Below are 17,553 nucleotides of genomic sequence, written 5' to 3' on the forward strand. Positions count from 1 at the left end.
ACCAGTGATTTATTTCAGTCAGGGTGATTGTTTTTGGTATTGATACGGCTTCATTGCTTGCTTGTATATGATTTGGCTGTTTGCTTGCTTATGCTAAATATCAGCTGAAGTTATTTTGTGTTTCTTTTAAAAATTTGATTTTAATCTCAATTAGACTTAATTATAATAATAATAATAATAATAATAAAATATGATTAGATTATTATTATTAGCATTTATAATATATACATTAGTTATGTATATTTTATTGTTAACATGTTATGTTATTTTATTTATTTTTTGTTTATAATCTAGTTTTTGTTATGTGTGAGTACAGTTTTCTACAAACGTTATGAATTAAGATATTTATATATCAATATAGAGCAATTCTAGCTATTCCACTCTTCCAAAATAATATCCATTTATCTTGACACTATGAATAAGCAGCATGAAGCTGGAAAAATGAATCCAGGAATCCAGCAGCAGAAAGGAAAGAAAAACACTCCTATCCCACTGTACAGCTGAGACCCACGTGAGCATACATTGGGCCTTGAAGGCCTTGGGACACAGCCAAAGAAAGGTGGATCTGCTCAGTGAAAGACTCCTACATTCAAGTTACACAAAGAGCAATGAAAGCTCTGCGAGCTTCACCTGCGTAAACACCTAGGTACAAGTCAAGGTCCAACTGCTGAGGGAAGCTGCCATTGCGATGCTCAGTCACACCGGCGTACTTCTGTTCAGAGGTCCTGCAAGTCAGCCGCCAAACGCTCAGAAATCCATAACAACAAATGAACACAAAAAAGATAGGAAAAAAACACAAAAACACACCTGACATTGTGAAGCTCAAGGTTGGTTGCTATGGAGGACCGATCCTGACATAATTAAAAATAAAAGCAGAAATATATATATTTTGTTTTTCCTTTTCCTTAGACATGCATTTTCATCAAGAAATGTATATATTTTCTTTTCCTCACACATGCCTTTGTTCTTTTTACATTTCCTCGTCTCGTCTTTTTCTTTTACCGTATGCATTTCTCCTTCATTATGCAAATGAGGAAGGCTGCCTTCTTCTCTCCAGCTCCTCTCCTATTGGTCAATATACAGGAAGGAGGAAGATCCATGTGCAGGCCGAGGGTGTGTCCCAATTCAGGGGCTGGATCCTTCCAAGTCCGTACTTATGGGCTGATTACATCACAGCGCGGCGCGGAAGGTCTGTCAAATGCGGCCGGCAAATGTGTCCTTCTTTTGCCCGATTTGAAGGATTAGTTGTGAGTATCCTTCACGGTCCATCTTTTCCCATATTCATTGCGGGTCGAAGCGGATTGGTCAAGCAGGGGCAGCCATTGCGGACCACAGTGGCAAAAGCTGTGAGTAAACTGTGAAAAATGACACTTTCTGTGACACAAATGAACTTTTACAATGTTTTAGTGCAGGAATATAACTGTATAGACGTGAAAAATCTGCTTTGATTTATCAAGACATCGCTTAGTTTCAAATGTGGTCCGACGTGTTCAAAGTTTTCTGCTCCGGCCGTAGTAACTCCCGGCTTACCTCGGGGAAGATCTGACCGGACTCCCGGCACTGAGCTCCCGCTGGCAGTCATCACAGTGAACTTTAAACACAAGTGATTTCTAACAGTTTGTGTTAGTATTATTTTAATGTATTGTGTCATTTGTTCATGTAAGTTGATTTGACATTACAGGTGATATTAAAGTTAACCTGAATAAATGGACAATTTTATGTAATCTCACCGTATCGCTGGAGAGTGTGATTGAGAATAAATAAGCTCTTAAATATTCATTTTTGATGAAGAAATGTGCTATATGTGTTTTTAAAAGTGTATTTATAATTCAGCTACCATTATAATTCGTGATTCCAGGTACAGCTGAAGAGAAATACACATTCAAATGCAAGCAAATCTCAGTAAAGAAGTTAAAAGTTTGAAAGAGCTTGTTTTAGGCATTTGCATAGAAATATTTTAATATGTTCGGCAAATTAAGACAAATGTAAAATTAAAAAAAGGCTTTTTTTACACTGATATTAAGCAAGATGTTTTTTTTGTTGTTGTTTTTGTTTTTTAGGGACAAAGGAGCAGACGGGCTGTTGCCCTCCTATGGCCTCCTCCACGTCTCCTGGTGTACTGGTCTGTTTCCTGGCAGCGCCTCCAGGCTCTGGACACTACGCTGACAGACACAGCAAACCTTGTTACCACAGCTCGCATTGATCTGCCATCCTGAATGAGCTGCACCACGTGAGCCACTTGTGTGGGTTGTAGAGTCGGTCTCATGCTACCACGAGTGTGAAAGCACCACCAACATTCAAAACTGACCAAAATATCAGCCAGAAAGCTGTTGTTGTCTATTCCATTTGCACAACATCATGTGAAATTGATTGTCAATCAGTGTTTCTTCCTAAGTGGACAGTTTGATTTCACAGAAGTTTGATTTACTTGGAGTTATATCGTGTTGTTTAAGTGTGCCCTTTATTTTTTTGAGCAGTATATATATATATATATATATATATATCACCTGTAATGTCAAATCGACTTACATTTAAATGACACAATAAATAAAAATAAAACTAACACAAACTGTTAGAAATCACTTGTGTTTAACATTCACTGTGATGACTGCCAGCAGGAGCTCAGTGCCGGGAGTCCGGTCAGATCTCTACCGGGCTAGCTCGCTCCACCGCTGGTAGGGTTGGCGAGGCAAGCCGGGAGTTACTACGGTGGGAGATGAAAACTCCGAACCCGTCGGACCACGTTTGAAATTAAGCGATGTCTTGATAAATCAAGCAGATTTTTCACGTCTATACAGTTATATTTCCACACTAAAAACATTGTAAAGGTTAATTTGTGTCACAGAAAGTGTAATTTTTCACAATTTACTCACAGCTTTTGCCACTGTGGTCAGCCATGGCTGCCCCTGCTTGACCAATCCGTTTCGACCCGAATCATGGGAAATGATGGACCGTGAAGGATATTCACGACCCATCCTTCAAATCGGGCAAAAGAAGGACACATTTGTCTTCCGCATTTGACAGACCTCCCGCGCCGCGCTGTGACGTAATCGGCCCACAAGTACGGCCTTGGAAACATCCAGGCCCTGAATTGGGACACACCCTCGGCCTGCCCATGGATCCTCCTCCTTCCTTTTTATTGACCAATAGTAGAGGAGCTGGAGAGAAGAAGGCAGCCCTCTTCATTTGCATAATGAAGGGCAAATGCATACGGTATAGGAAAAAGAGAGACGAGGAAATGTAAAAAGAACAAAGGTATGTCTAAGGAAAAGGAAAAAGAGAATATATACATTTCTTGATGAAAACTCATGTCTAAGGAAAAGGAAAAACAAAATCTATATATTTCTGTTTTTATTTTTAATTATGTCAGGATCGGTCCTCCATAGGTTCAGTAAGCAACAGACAAAGTCATGAAAAACTGTTTTGTTCAGGCGTTTTTTGAGCTCCTTACCATTTTCAGTTAGATAAAATATGCCTGTTTGACTTACAAAACTATCTGTTCACATTTTTGCAAGCATTTCCCTTTTTTCAAAAAAAGAAAATAAATAAAATCTCACCATTGTGCAAGCCACCAGTCCTGAAGAACAAATGAAATCTAAATATAACACAAAATTTTTTATTTAACATAGAAACCATGGGGGTCTATTCTAAACATAGAGAACTTGAAACAATTATTTAATTTTCACAACATCCAATTTTAACAAAGAAACAAGCATTAAACTGATTAAAGAGATGAACTCACGTGAGCTAATCCATTAAGTAAAATGAGAAACAAGAGGACCAGAAGGTTGGCGCCAGCCAGAAAATATTTCACATAAATACTCAGGCCGACATTTCCTTCTAAGCGGCTTTCCTCCTCTATTGGATGCACTACCTACACGCAGAAACAAGTTTCAGGCATTAAAAAACATCTAAAAAAAAAAGACCCACGCAGAGAAGCAGGACAATGTGAGTCTCTTCTGCTCTCTAGTGGCAAAAATAAGTTATACTTCACCGCTGTCAGGATGTCTCCTCCATCAATCAGAGAGCTTCGAGAGGAGGAAAGGGAAGACATGGAGGAGTTGTCAGAAAGGGTGTAATGGCAGGAAGAGCAAGTTCCAGACAGTGGGGCCATGTTCTGCCCCTCATCATCCTGGTCTTCCTTAAGAAGGGAAGTGAAGTCTATGCCAGAGCCTTGCAGCTCACTGTAGGTCCCCCGTGCAACCATCTGGCCCTGAAAACAACAATAAAAGAAGCAGAAAAAAGACAAAGTATCTTTGAGTTAATTTCATGTTTGGCCAAGAAGTTGAAGATTCAAACTTTCACCAGAGTGGTAACCTGACAGGGTATCAAGAGAGTAGGCATGGGGCCAGTATGAGATTCTCAAGGTATATCAACCTTGTGTAAGAATACCAAAGTTTCATGGTATCGCAGTATTTGGCATAACTGTCCAACTTTTTTATGGCAGGAGAAATTTCCAAAGAAAAAGGTGTAGGAGCCTTCTTTTAGCTAGCTGACTGTCATGATTTGGAAATGTTTGGTTTTTTGTTTCGGGTTTTTTCTTTATATGTTTTTCACAGTTGAAGTTTTGAATTGTTCTTCTGTTTATTATCATTATTATTATTATTATTATTATTGTTGTTAGATTTTTGAATTGTGTTTCTGTTTGTTTTCCTGGTCATGCTTTAGTTTTTGTATTCATGTTTTGCTAAGTTGTATTCTTGGATTGGGCTTCTGGTTTTGCTTTGGTTTCATGTTTTTCTAGTTTGATTTCTATTTGTTTGTATCCTTTAGTTCTGTTTTGCCCCTGTCACATTGTGTTCTGTCTGTTAATTATCTTTATTTGGTTCACCTGCTCCAAGTTAATCTGTCTTCTTGTTTCACCTGGTCACACTACATAAATACACACCTGTTCTGTCATTCATTACGGAAACATTTTCAAATCATGCTCAAGTCTTGTTTCGTGGATCACGCTCATGTCTTGCTTTTTGGATCATGTCATGCCTGTCTCGCTTGCCCGTTTCTGTTTTGTTCCTGTCTCATCAGTGAGTGAGTTTTTGTTTTTGGTTAATTAAATCCTTTTCACTTACCATTATGCTGCCTGCTAGTCTGCATTCTGGGTTCCTCCGTTCCTCAAGTCCTAACAGCTGACTGGCAGAGTGCAGGAAAAGGGGAGGGAGGGGCACTTTGCATCAAACTGGCAGAGGCCACTCCAGAATTTTCTCTGGCATCTCTTTTAAAAGGACTTTAAGCCGTAGGATCAATAAGACTTAAAGGTTTTGCCCCTCCACATATCTCACATTGTTTAATGACTACAAAATCAGTGAAGCACAAACCTCCTTTAAGACCACAATCTGATCTGCAGCCTTTAGATACTGTAGCTGGTGAGTTACAAGAATACGGGGCTTCTTCCTCAGGAGTCCACAAATGCACCTGAAAAAGATTATATATGAAGAAAACAAAATATGTTCAATTCAATAATTCCTCATAATCATTAACGGGGCAACAGACATGGTAATAGAAAGTCCTCCCTACATAAAAACTGTGTGTGGTAAACTAAGTACAGGCATGTTGCCTCCAGAGAACTTGAGAGTGAAAACAACAGCCGCTTCATTGTCGACCATCAGCAGGTGAAACCACCTCTATTAAAGGAGAAATTTTGTCAGTTTGCTGGTCTGGAGCATACCTGTGTGTTCATACAATGACCAAAAAGCAAAGACAACTGCACTGAACCTTGCAATCATTGTTTCCCATCAGTCTGGGAAGCGTTATAAATGCTGTTGTGGGACCCTAAGAAAGCTATGGAGAGATAAATGAAATAGTGTAATATTGTTAGCGGCCAAAAATTCCTCCAAGAGACTGATAAAGTTAAACAGAAATCAACGACTGAGAGTTACTGTTGGTATCAAAACATAATTCCCTATATTTAAAAGAGTGCCTACTTTTGTAATCATAAGTGTAAAATGTTGCTAATCAGATTTACTCCTCAAAGAGATATCGGCCCACTTCAGCGTCCACAGCACTGAGAGGGTCATCCAGCAAGTAGATATCTGCATCACGATACACCGCTCTGAAAGTCCACAAAAATGGAGGGTATTATTTTCACTGGTTCCAAGAAAGAAGGTGAACTACTTAAAATGTATTCAGCACACCTTGCTAGGCTAACTCGTGCCCTCTGTCCTCCGCTGAGGTTTGCCCCTCTGTCCCCAACAGCCACCAAGTCACCACCAGGCAAAAGATCCATGTCCTTAGGGAGGACAGAAGCAACTTTTAGGGAAGACTCAGAATAAGCCATATCAAATTAAACACTGACCAGACATGCTAATGTGAGCATAAAAATGCTGTCAAACTTGTAATAATGAAGAACATCAATAGGGAATCTCACTCTCTTGAGGGCACAGGCTCTCAGGACTCGATCATATTTCTTGGGGTTGAACTTATTACCAAACACAATGTTGCTTCGGATCGTGCCAGGTAAAATCCACGGTTGCTGGGGTGCGTAGGTTACCTGTCCTTTGACTTTGACCACACCAGTTTCCTGACTCAGTTCTCCCAGTATGGCATTCAAGAGTGAGGACTGACAGGAATAAAAATCCAGATGTAAATGACAAGACTGACATCCTGGAGGGACCACGAAATTCATTTTTTACAAACTAAAAAATGGGAGTCAATTAAGATAACAAAATGGTTTTAACATATGGTTTTTAAATGCTGGATATTTAAGGTATATCAGGGTTCACAAACATGACTAAAACTGTGAAAACTGAACAGACCTGACCTTTCCAGCTCCAATAGGCCCAATAATTGCCAGCAGTTGCTCAGGTCTCACTGTAAAATTCACATTCTGTAAAGTTGGTGCTTCAATATTCTGCAATTAAAGACCAAACAAAATGTACTTGGTGGAATATATGCAGTAAATCAGTTCATGGCAGGTATAGTTAAAATTTAGAAAAGTTAAAGAAATATGAGCAACATGCCTAATAAAAGGCAAGAGAAAGTGTAGTTTATCCCAGGGTTTCTTACCTTATCCCAGTAACATTTCAAATCTTGAATTTTTACTATAAAGTCCCTCTTGTCTGCCAAAGGAATTCCCAGATGCTGAGGAGCAACTTCATTAAGCAGAAGAAATTTCTTGGGGAAAAAAAACAAGTTGCAGGGGTTTTAAACCGTACAAAACTTGGTTGTAAATGTACAAGTATGTAAAGAAATGATTCACTGATTGCCCAAAATTATCAATATTCTTTTCAAAAACTATCTTTGTCTTTGGTATGTTTTTAGATTTGTTATTTTGTTAGATTTGTTTATTTCATTACTTTGGTCTATTGGTTGCACTTTTACATGTGTATTAGATTAGTTGTATTTGTTCTACTTGTTACATTTGTTGCATGTGTTTCTTTGTTACAATTGTTACATTTGTTACTTTAACGCTGTGGTACATTTGCTAATTTGTTGCTTTCTTACATCTGTCACGACTGCTAATTTGTAACATCGTGAGTTGTTACATTTTTTACACTTGTTACACTTGCTACATTGTTACATTTGTTAAAGGTGTGACAGTTTTTTAATTTGTTACTATATATTTGTTACTTTTTGCATTTGTTATATTTGCTACATTTCTTATACTTGTTATTTTTTACATTGGGTACTTTGTTAAATGTGCCACTTTATTGCAGTTCTTGCTTTTCTTCATTATTATTCATTCATATTTGCTACTTTGTTACAGTTACTAAATTTTTTCACATATGTTACTTTCTTAAATTTATTATTTATTTTTTATAAATTTATTTAATTGTTTTCTCACATTGATTATATTTGTTACATTTGTTACATTCTCTACATTTGTTACATTTTTACTCCTGGTACATTGTTACAGCTGTTGCAATTGTTGCTTAGGTTATTTTGTTATATTTGTTTTGTTTTTTTACTTTTGCTACATTTGTGATAATTAACGTATTTTACCAGAGAAGTCATGCTCAGTTTCTTAAGATCTTGTGGACCATGCTGTTAGTATTCCTCAAAAGACCATTTACTGTATGATGTTTTCATAAGCTTGTGTAATTTATTTTCTGCTAGAAGGTTTTTGTTTAAGGCTCACTTGACCATTTGGAAAGAAAGTTATGAGAGTTGATAAGTATTTCAGTTTTATCCCAGACATTTGCTTGAATACCTAAAAAAAAGTAGCGGTTTCTATGGGAAGCACTTTTATTTTCTGTCTCCTATGTCTTTACCTGAATCCTCTGAATGCTGATGAGAGACTCTGAGACCTTCTCAATGGCAAAGGGGAAAAAGAGAGTGATGGTAAGTCTTACTGCCCCATACAGGGAAAAGGACATGAACAGTTTGCTGGCTGACAATTTGTTTCCTGTGAGCACGTAAACGCAGACGGTGAAAAAGATGACAATCTTGCTGGCCACAAAAAATGACGCCATGTTCAGGCCACGAAGGTAAGAGCTTTGCATGATCTTGGAGATTTCCATTCTGTAAAAAACACAAAACATATTGGCGCCATATACTCGTACTCGTACTCGTACTCGACGAGTACGAGAACAGATCTGAATAAAGGGCATGTCTTAATTTGATGCTTCTCTGCTATGAACTGTAGAAACTTGATCATAGGAATTCATGAAGAAAACTGAGGGAAAAACAAACTTTACTGCACCGTCTGACTTCATCCACAAGTGCCCTGAAAGGTTTTTCCCATCCATACATCTTTATCACTCGGATCCCAGAAATGACTTCACTCATTGTGCATATTCGCTCGTCTGTTAACACTGCTGTTGCAGCCCTACAGTTAAAGACAAAGTGCAGAAGTGGAGTGAGCACAAAACAAGACATTTTATAGATCTAGCAAACCAATGTGTAACTGATCCAAAATAAACCTGAGACTGGAGAACAAACGTCCAAACAAGGTCTGTACTGGCATCAGAAATAAGAGGACCCCCATTCCAGCAAGACATGAGGGGCCGATAACATACAGCAACAGTACAATCACGGATACTGCTTGAAGAGGACCAAGCCATAAGAAGTGCAAGTATAAAGTAACCTGTAGAGAGTTTGAGGGAAGGCTGATGTTACTCTATATAAACAATGCATGTCACTAAGAGCCCTAAGCAATGTTATCAACAGAACCAGACAAATATATTGCCACCCTTACAGCTCATTGAAATAATGTTTAGTTTCTCTTCAAAAGTGATTAAATTAACAGTCTTTGCCCAACATATACTTGTAATATATAAAGCCAAAAGGGAAAATAAATAAATAAATATATCATGAAATAATAAATGGGAATGTCCCATGGAATAAATAAATGTACCATTAAATACCCTATTATATAATCAAATGTAGCATTAATTTATTTAATATATAATTCAATAATTAAATATACCATTAAATTATGAAATGCAAAGTCAAATAATTAAATGTCCCATTAAATAGTTAAATATACCTTTTAAATTCTGAAATTAAATAATTAAATGTCATCAAAAAAATGAATTCATTTGAAAATACATATAATTATTTCACTATATATTTATTTATCTACTTCATTGCTCCCATGCAGCAGTGTCATCAGGAAATTATTGAAACTATCAAGTGACCCATCAAACTCAGTGGCTGCCGCCAGCGCCGGGTGTGTGCCGACTTTGTCCCGACTTTGTCCCATTGGTTTGTGGTCGGAGGGTCCGTTGTGAGCACGGTGCTCAGAGGTGTCTGTTCTATTGCGGTTGTGGGCGGATGCTAGGGTGGCGTTGTGCAGGGCGCTTGCCTTGCCAGAGCAGCGCGCTGTGTGGTGGGGGTAGGATGCAGCAGGGGTGCTTTCAGCAGGGCCATGTGTGGAGCTTGCACTGTGTGGATGTGTCTTCATCTGCTTTTCGGAGGTGGAGCTCATCTGTCTGGTTGTGCCCCTGTGGGGATTCATGACGTTTGGGTTTGGGGGCATGTGTTCGATATCTGTATACTGGTTGTTGGTGGCCTTGTGGGGAGATTCATGTTTGGGCTCATGGGGTTGAGATCGGATTTCATTGGGGGTTTGGGACTGTTTCATCCTGGGACAGGTCTGATTGGCGGGCCCCCCATTAAATGTGGGGCCTATTTCCTCGCTGCGACACTCCCTGCCAGTGGCTGGTGACTCTGCCCGCTGGTGTATTGGTGGTTCTCGGTGTCTGGGGCTAGGTGCTTTGGTGTGTGCCGGCGCTCTCCCGGTGGGTGCCCCGGGGTCTCTGGTCTCTGGGTCCATGGCTGGATCTGCTTTGGCATAGATGGCTGCCGGCGGAGCCTGTGGGCACATCGCTGCAGCTCCCTGGGACTTCTGTACTGTGGCTGCTGGGTGGTGCTCCCCTCAGCTCTTCTCTGGGGGTTGTGGTAATCCCGGTGATGGTCCTCCTGGGGTTCCCGTGCTCTGGGGGGCCTTTGGATGTTTGTGGCTCAGATCTCTGTGTCTGTCTCGGGTCCAGGGGGGCACATCTATGGCTGCTCACACTTGCTATTGTAAATTTTTATGGAGAAACCTTATATACACAAGTGTGTTCCCACTTACACGCACAGGTGTTTAGATTCAGATGTTAACAGATACACAGATGTTCTATATTGAGCTGCAGTTACCACAAAATACATCTTGCATTTATTAGTACCGTGCACTTTTCAGTAACAATGCTGTTGTTATATATGTATTCTCTTCACCCTTCTTTCTCTCCTCAATTATTTTCTCCTTCTCTCCCTTTTTCCTTTTTGCCCCACCTCTCTCTCTTTCTTGCTTGTTTTTTTTTTCCTTTTCGTTTCCAACTCTGTGTCCATTGCAATTAAAAAAATCCCAAAGCAGTTTCTAAGAAAGTTTCTTTTATAAATATCAAGAGTAGCATTATAGCGTTAGCCGTAATGCTCCACTTGTGAAATTAAATTTGTTGGGCTTCTTTTTGGCACTCAGACAACAATGGGGGGTTTTCACATGACGTCGCGGTCACATGACCGCACTTCATGATCGCCATCTTGGCTGGCAGCTGCAGCCTGTTTTCTTAGTTTTAGTGGGATCAGTGAAGCAATTCAATTTAACAATGGGAAAAACTTGCTTAATTGTTGGTTGTGCTGCATGTGGCAGTCAAGAACAACAATCATTCTATCATCTGTCAGCCGTGATTGAAAATCAGTGTGAGAAAACAAAAACACTGAGTACACAACAGTGAGTACTGTGGCCTAATCGGATATCCAGGGCAGATTTAGACAGCTTGAACCTCACTCACGCCCGAGTGTGCAGTGCTAATTTTGTGACAGGTAAATAAATAATGTTTGTCTACATTGATTGTAATAATATTCTGGAAAGTAGTCTGCCAAGACCGTAAGCTGATCAGTTGATTCTGAGCTGTGTGGCAGCACTCAGCACTGTGACCTATTTCAGTAAGCTGCGCTCTTAAGCCTTGACCAGCTAGATGTAGGCTGCAATTTACCTTTGCTGTTGTACTGTAAATGTATTATCTAGTAATACACCTATTATGTAATTATCCAATAAAAGGCAATATTGAATTTATCATGGATTGTTGCCTATGTTATGGCTATGAAAAAATAGTTGTGTGGCCAATTGTCCGAATTTGCGCTAAACAAACCAACATATGGATCAACCTTGTTGATGACCGCAATTTTCTTGAGGTACATGGCCTAATCAGGAGGCTGCAATGACTCTTGATCCTTATCTGTGGTCGAAAAAGTATGTTGGCAAAAGCGTAAAGCGATTCGGAGACATCTAAGATGGAAGACCGAAAGTGAGGCTGCAACTTCATTGATGTCAATGAAAACCCCCCATTCTGAGTGCTCCCCTGCTGGACATGACACAGTAAAAAAAAAATAAATAAGTAAAAACTCAATAGTCAGGGCTAACGTTGATCCTATGGCAGCTAACACTGATCCTGTGGCAACTTTTCCTCTATGCAACACCTCGATTGGCTCTCTTATGAACTATTTAGAGATATTTTTGACCAGGCTAGTGATATAGAAGCTGGATATGCTCAACTAGAGTTTTTGGTAAATAGATTGGAACATTTCCGCACTTTTCAATGAAGACATATTGACCTCAGACTCATAGCAAACTTAGAAGAACTTCTCTTGACTTGTTCTGTGAAGCAGCCAATCAAACATCGAAAGGTGTTGAGGAGCCCGCCCACTGAGTTAAATGGGTCAAGTTGACAGTTGAAATAATTACATGGTGACACTGCTGCACCGGAGCATGAAATAAATAAATATATCATGATCGTGCTATCAGTCACATTTCTGACCATAATGGGCTTTATGGAAGAAGACCCAAGAGGGCTTTACGACTGTCTGTAAAACACAAAAAGCCTTACTGGAATTCAAGAAAATGTGTGTTGACCTGAGAGTTTCAGGGAGTTTATCTTTTAAACTGATGGGACAAAACTTGAGCTTTTTGGCCAGTTGCTTCAGCTCTATGTGAACAAAAGAAAGAATGAAGCACTCTACAACATAGAGGGGGCTTGGTTTTGTTTCACAGCAGCATTGCTGTATGTGGTACCGTGAATCTTAAATCTTTGCAGGAACAGTGGACTATTCTTAAATGGCCCTTTATGAACACAGATCTTAATCTTATAGACAATCTTTGGACAGATCTGACAAACTGCAGTGTAGAAACACCTCTATAAACCTGAGACAGCATAAGCAGAGGGGACCAAACTACTTGTCATATGCAGATACCTCATTGTAAAGTAGCTTCTTGGGAATTAATGCTATCAAAGTTGCTTCCACAAAGCCTTAAATTTAAAAGGTACTATTCTTTTTTATCCAAGCAATTTTTATTTGTTTAATTACACCATCTTTTAACTTTATTTTTGTCAGTTTCAAGTTAGGTTACAAGTTTGGTCATTGTGAAAGGGTGCCAACAAATTTGTATCTCTACATAAAACAATAACTGTAAATGTTTTATTATTTCCAAAATTAAACAACCAAATTTACACATAAAAAATACCAGGATTAAAGTTGATTGTAGAAAGGTACGTTTAGTCACCTCATCAAATCTGTGGACATCATTTGATAGGAGGTTCACTATCTGTCCTGTGGTTGTTTCGGCCATTGCTGAGCTGCTGAGACAAAGACCCTATGCAGAACAAAGGTATCAAATCAAGTCTATCAAATTAGCTCAGCTTGCTCAACGCAGAAGATAATTTTCTATTCTGGTGTAATATGAGGACTGACCTTCTGATAGATCATGTGGCCCATGGCCACGCGAATCTTCATGCCCGCCCGCTGAACTTGGTAGAAGTACAGATGATGAAGCAGAGCTAGGCCCATGGTGGCCAATGAAATGCCTAGAGCACAGCTGTAAGCCTCAGAGACCGACGCTGGCTGAGCAGTGTCATAACTCTCAAAGTACTCTATCAGCTTCCCAAGTAGCACAGGCTGAATGACTTTGATAACTTCCTAATAGAAAATCAAGTGTAAAGCTCCAATTCATACATGTTAAAAGAAAAGCTTGTTGTGAAAACAGTGTCTTGACTGAAAAAGAGTACGTCTTCCCTGAACCTTTTCACATTTTGTCAAATTACAAACACAAACATCAATGTACCGTAAAAGAATTTCATGTTGTAAACCAACACAAAGTAGTGCATAATTGTGAAGTGGAAAAGAAATGATGGATGGTTTAGATTTTTTTTTACAAAACAAATCTTAAAAAATGCAGCATGCATTTGTATTCAGCCCCATTAATCCGATTCCCCTAAATATGCCTGTTGAGATACACTGCTTAGACTGTACAATCTGTTGACAAGACAACTATTAGTTGTGCTCTGTTGTGAAATCCTATTTATGTGGAAACCAAATTAACAGTGAACATAACTTTAGATTACTTTCGTAACCCCGGTTCTCTGAGTAGCATGAGTGAGTGTCTCACATTGGGAACACCCTCGGCGTGACCTCCTCAGAAGCTCCTATTGCATTACGCCAGCCAAGATTGGCTGGAAATAAGCCCGTCAGTGTCAGAAAGGGCAGGGTCCCTCCCCCTATTTATAGGGCTGTCGCTGCACTGATAGTTTATTAAAAACATTCACCTCTTCCTCACAACATCAGAGCAAGGAGGGTGACTTGGTGAGACACTCACTCATGCTACTCAGAGAACCGGGGTTACGAAAGTAACCTAAAGTTCTCTTTCATAGCATTCGTTTCGTGTCTCACATTGAGAATGAAAATATACTGACTCCCGTATTGCTCAGCAGATTACACACTGCATGTCAGCAGATTGTAAAACAATTAATCACAGTTCTCTATAGTCCTTGGTGCCACACTGATTACTGAATGAGCCAGTGATTATACTGTAACATCAAGTTTGTAAAACCAAGCAAACGTGTGAGGAGACGCCCAGCTTGCAGCGGCACAAATCTCTCGCAGAGATACTCCTCTGAGCAGTGCCCATGAAGAGCTTAAGCCCCTAGTAGAGTGGACACACAGGCCCTCTGGAGGCTGAAGGCCTTTTGAACTGTAGGCTAAGGAGATTGCAGCAGTGATCCAATTGGCGAGCCGCTGTTTTGACACCAGTTTCCCATAATGATTCTTAGCCCAGGAGACAAACAGCTGGTCACTTTTCCTGACCTGTTTTGTTCTCCCTAGGTAGATCTGTAAAGCACGTTTGGGGCAGAGATTGAGCAGCTTCTCCTGTTCCTGTGAGGAGAAAGGAGGGGGATTAAAAGCCACAAACTCAATTGGAGAGTATGACCCCAACACGTTAGGCTCAAAAGCAGGGTTGGGGAGCAAAACCACCGTAGTCTTGTCCGGAGAAAATTTTGTGCAAGAAGGATGCACTGATAAAGCGTGGATTTCTCCCACACGCTTAGCAGAGACCAGTGCCACCAGAAGTGCTGTTTTTAGAGCTATCTTTAATTCCACCTGATCCAGTGGCTCGAAGGATGGGGTAGTGAGAGCATCCAGCACCAGGGGCAGATCCCATGATGGAGCAGTGGTTCTTGAAACAGGGAGCTTCCTGCGAGTCCCTCGTATGAACCGGCCCACTAATGGATGCTGGCCTGCAGCTTTTCCTTCAAAACCTACATGGCAGGCTAAAATTGCTGCTAAGTAAACCTTAATAGTGGAAAAAGCTTTTCCCTTTTCAATCAGGTTCTGTAAGAAGGCTAAAATCACCGCCACAGAACACTGAAAGGGAATTTCTTGAATTTCAGAGCACCATTTTTCAAAAATGGACCATTTGCGCTCTGGCATTCTGTATTGTTTCAATGACATTCTGAGGGAGACCTACTGATTGCAGATTGAACCACTCATGGGCCAAGCCCACAGAGCCAGATGTTCTGGGTGGGGATGGAATATTTGTCCTCGTGCCTGAGACAGCAGATCTCTGCGTGCAGGAAGAGGCCACGGCTCCTGGCAGAGGAGCTGTGTTATTTCCCCTAACCAGTGTTTTGCTGGCCAATGGGGTGCAATAAGGATCATTGTCAGGCCTTCTGCTCGTACCCTGGCTAGCGTTGGTGCAATGAGAGCTATTGGGGGAAACGCATAGAGCAGAGCATGAGGCCAGGTGTGGGCTAGTGAGTCCACCCCCAGAGGTGCATTCTGATCGTGCAGGGAGAAGAACAGGGGGCACTGATTGCTGACCGAACTTCTGCCAGACCAGCCTGGCCACCACCGGATGGAGCTTCCACTCTGCATACAGAGGATTCCCCTGGAGAGAAGGTCTGCTCCACAGTTCACTACTCCTGGGATGTGAGTGACCCTCAGAGACAGAAAATATCTGCTGCTCCAAATTATCAGTTTGTGAGTCAGCCTGTGGAGCCTCAGTGACCTCAGACCTCCCTGCCTGTTGATATAAGCCTCCACAGTGGTGTTGTCTGTTCTGATCAGCACCTGGTGTCCCATCAGGATAGGGAGTAAATGTTTTAACGTTAAGTGAACAGCTATCAGCTCCAAGTAATTTATGTGAGCTGACAGCATGTTTGGGCCCCAAGACCCATTCACCATTTGTCGTTCGCATATACCTCCCCAGCCCGACAGGGAGGCATCCGTTGTGACCACCTTTCTGTTTTGCACGACTCCCATCGGAACACCCTGTGTCAGCATATCGGCATCCCGCCAAGGACATAGTACTCTTGTGCAGGCTGTGGTAACCCTCACTCTCTGATGGAAGTGTGGATTCAGCCTCTGATGAGAGGCCACCCATCGTTGGATCCCTCTCATGTGGAGACGTCCCAGCGGGACTACTACTAATGCTGAGGCCATCAGCCCCAAAAGCCTTCGGTAGAGTTTGAACGTTACCAGATGTCCTCTGTGAAACATGCACAAGCAGCCGAGCATGGTTTTCACTCTGTCCTCTGTTAGTCTCACTCCGGCCTGGACTGAGTTTAGGGAGAGACCTATGAAGGATATGTGTTGAGAAGGAAGCAGGACACTCTTCTCTACATTTATTTGGAAACCCAGATCCATCATGTGCTGTGCTTATACAGCTGTGTGGTCTGCAGCTTCTTGGTGGGAGGACGAGGCGATCAGCCAGTCGTCTATGTACATCACCACGCAGATGCCCCGCCTCCTGAGCGGACACACAGCAGCCTCCGTGCACTTCACAAACACTCTGAGGCTCAGAGACAGTCCAAAAGGGAGTACGAAGTATTCGTAACAGTTTCCCTGAAATGCAAATCTGAGATATTTTCTGTGTGGTGGGTATATGGGGATGTGAAAAAAAGCATCCTTGAGGTCGATTGAAGTAGACCAATCGCCCGGACGTATGAAGCGCAGCAGGGAGGTGTGGGTTAGCATCCTGAATTTGTATTTTCTCAGATGCTTGTTCAGCACCCGGAGGTCTAAAATCGCACGCATACCCCGCCCGTCTTTCTTCGGCACGAGGAAATAGCGCAAATAAAAACCGACCCTGCTGTGTTCGTGAGGAATCAGTCTTATCGCTCTCTTCTCCAGCAACAAGGAAATTTCCTCCTGTAGGAAAAGAGTGGCTTCCCCTTCTGCTTGTGACTGAATCACTCCCCTGAAGCATGGGGGGGACACGGCGAACTGCAGCCTGTATCCCCTCCTTATTGTTCTTAAAACCCTCTCTGAGTCTGTGCATTTTTCCCAAAGATTGGTTTTCACTGTCAGGCGGCTGACAGGCCAGTCTGTTGAAAACGGGCTGAGAGCGCCACCTTCTGGCGCTAGGCCGCAAAAAGCTCCATCTTGTAGTGCGCATGCGCGCGGTGTTGGCTGCGCAACAGAGCTGCTCACACTCGGGAGAGGTCTCACTCCTTCCGAAATAGGAGGGACCAAATCCCCAAGAGTTATTGTGTCTATATTTTTCAATGTTTTTAACTGTGCCCTCAGCTGGTGGCCTGGATGTGACAGTTTGTGAACATTTATTTCTGTTGAACAGAAAAATTTGCTTGTGGGACGTGAACAGGGGTCGCTGTGGAATTCCTCATAATGAACACAGTCTCTCAGTTTCTTCGTGGCGTGGTGGGCAGCCTTGAAAGTCCTCTCAGTCAATCTCTGAACTCGGCTGAACTCCTCGAACGGGCTCGGGAACATAGCTGTGGAGGGAAGCGATCCCTGCTCACTCCCTGTGTCCAGGGAGGAGGTCAGGCCAACCGCTCCAAA

At 41.5% G+C, this 17,553-nt stretch overlaps 1 protein-coding gene across 1 annotated transcript in view; it reads right to left on the minus strand.

The window, feature by feature from the left end:
• The window catches only part of LOC124871171 (ATP-binding cassette sub-family C member 4-like), a 92,361-nt gene that overhangs the window by 62,905 nt on the left and 11,903 nt on the right, over window positions 1–17,553 (minus strand). Inside the window, exons 4-18 of the mRNA XM_047370252.1 lie at window positions 13,171–13,395; window positions 12,983–13,072; window positions 8,859–9,022; window positions 8,639–8,764; window positions 8,208–8,457; window positions 7,003–7,110; window positions 6,758–6,847; window positions 6,365–6,556; window positions 6,132–6,226; window positions 5,963–6,049; window positions 5,316–5,412; window positions 3,995–4,213; window positions 3,743–3,874; window positions 3,558–3,595; window positions 631–725 (exon numbers count right to left, since the gene is read on the minus strand). Coding sequence (XP_047226208.1) covers window positions 631–725; window positions 3,558–3,595; window positions 3,743–3,874; window positions 3,995–4,213; window positions 5,316–5,412; window positions 5,963–6,049; window positions 6,132–6,226; window positions 6,365–6,556; window positions 6,758–6,847; window positions 7,003–7,110; window positions 8,208–8,457; window positions 8,639–8,764; window positions 8,859–9,022; window positions 12,983–13,072; window positions 13,171–13,395 — 2,008 coding nt within the window. The remainder of the gene's footprint in view (window positions 1–630; window positions 726–3,557; window positions 3,596–3,742; window positions 3,875–3,994; window positions 4,214–5,315; window positions 5,413–5,962; window positions 6,050–6,131; window positions 6,227–6,364; window positions 6,557–6,757; window positions 6,848–7,002; window positions 7,111–8,207; window positions 8,458–8,638; window positions 8,765–8,858; window positions 9,023–12,982; window positions 13,073–13,170; window positions 13,396–17,553) is intronic.

This window comes from Girardinichthys multiradiatus, chromosome 7, assembly GCF_021462225.1.
Source record: "Girardinichthys multiradiatus isolate DD_20200921_A chromosome 7, DD_fGirMul_XY1, whole genome shotgun sequence".
NCBI classification, from domain to species: domain Eukaryota; kingdom Metazoa; phylum Chordata; class Actinopteri; order Cyprinodontiformes; family Goodeidae; genus Girardinichthys; species Girardinichthys multiradiatus.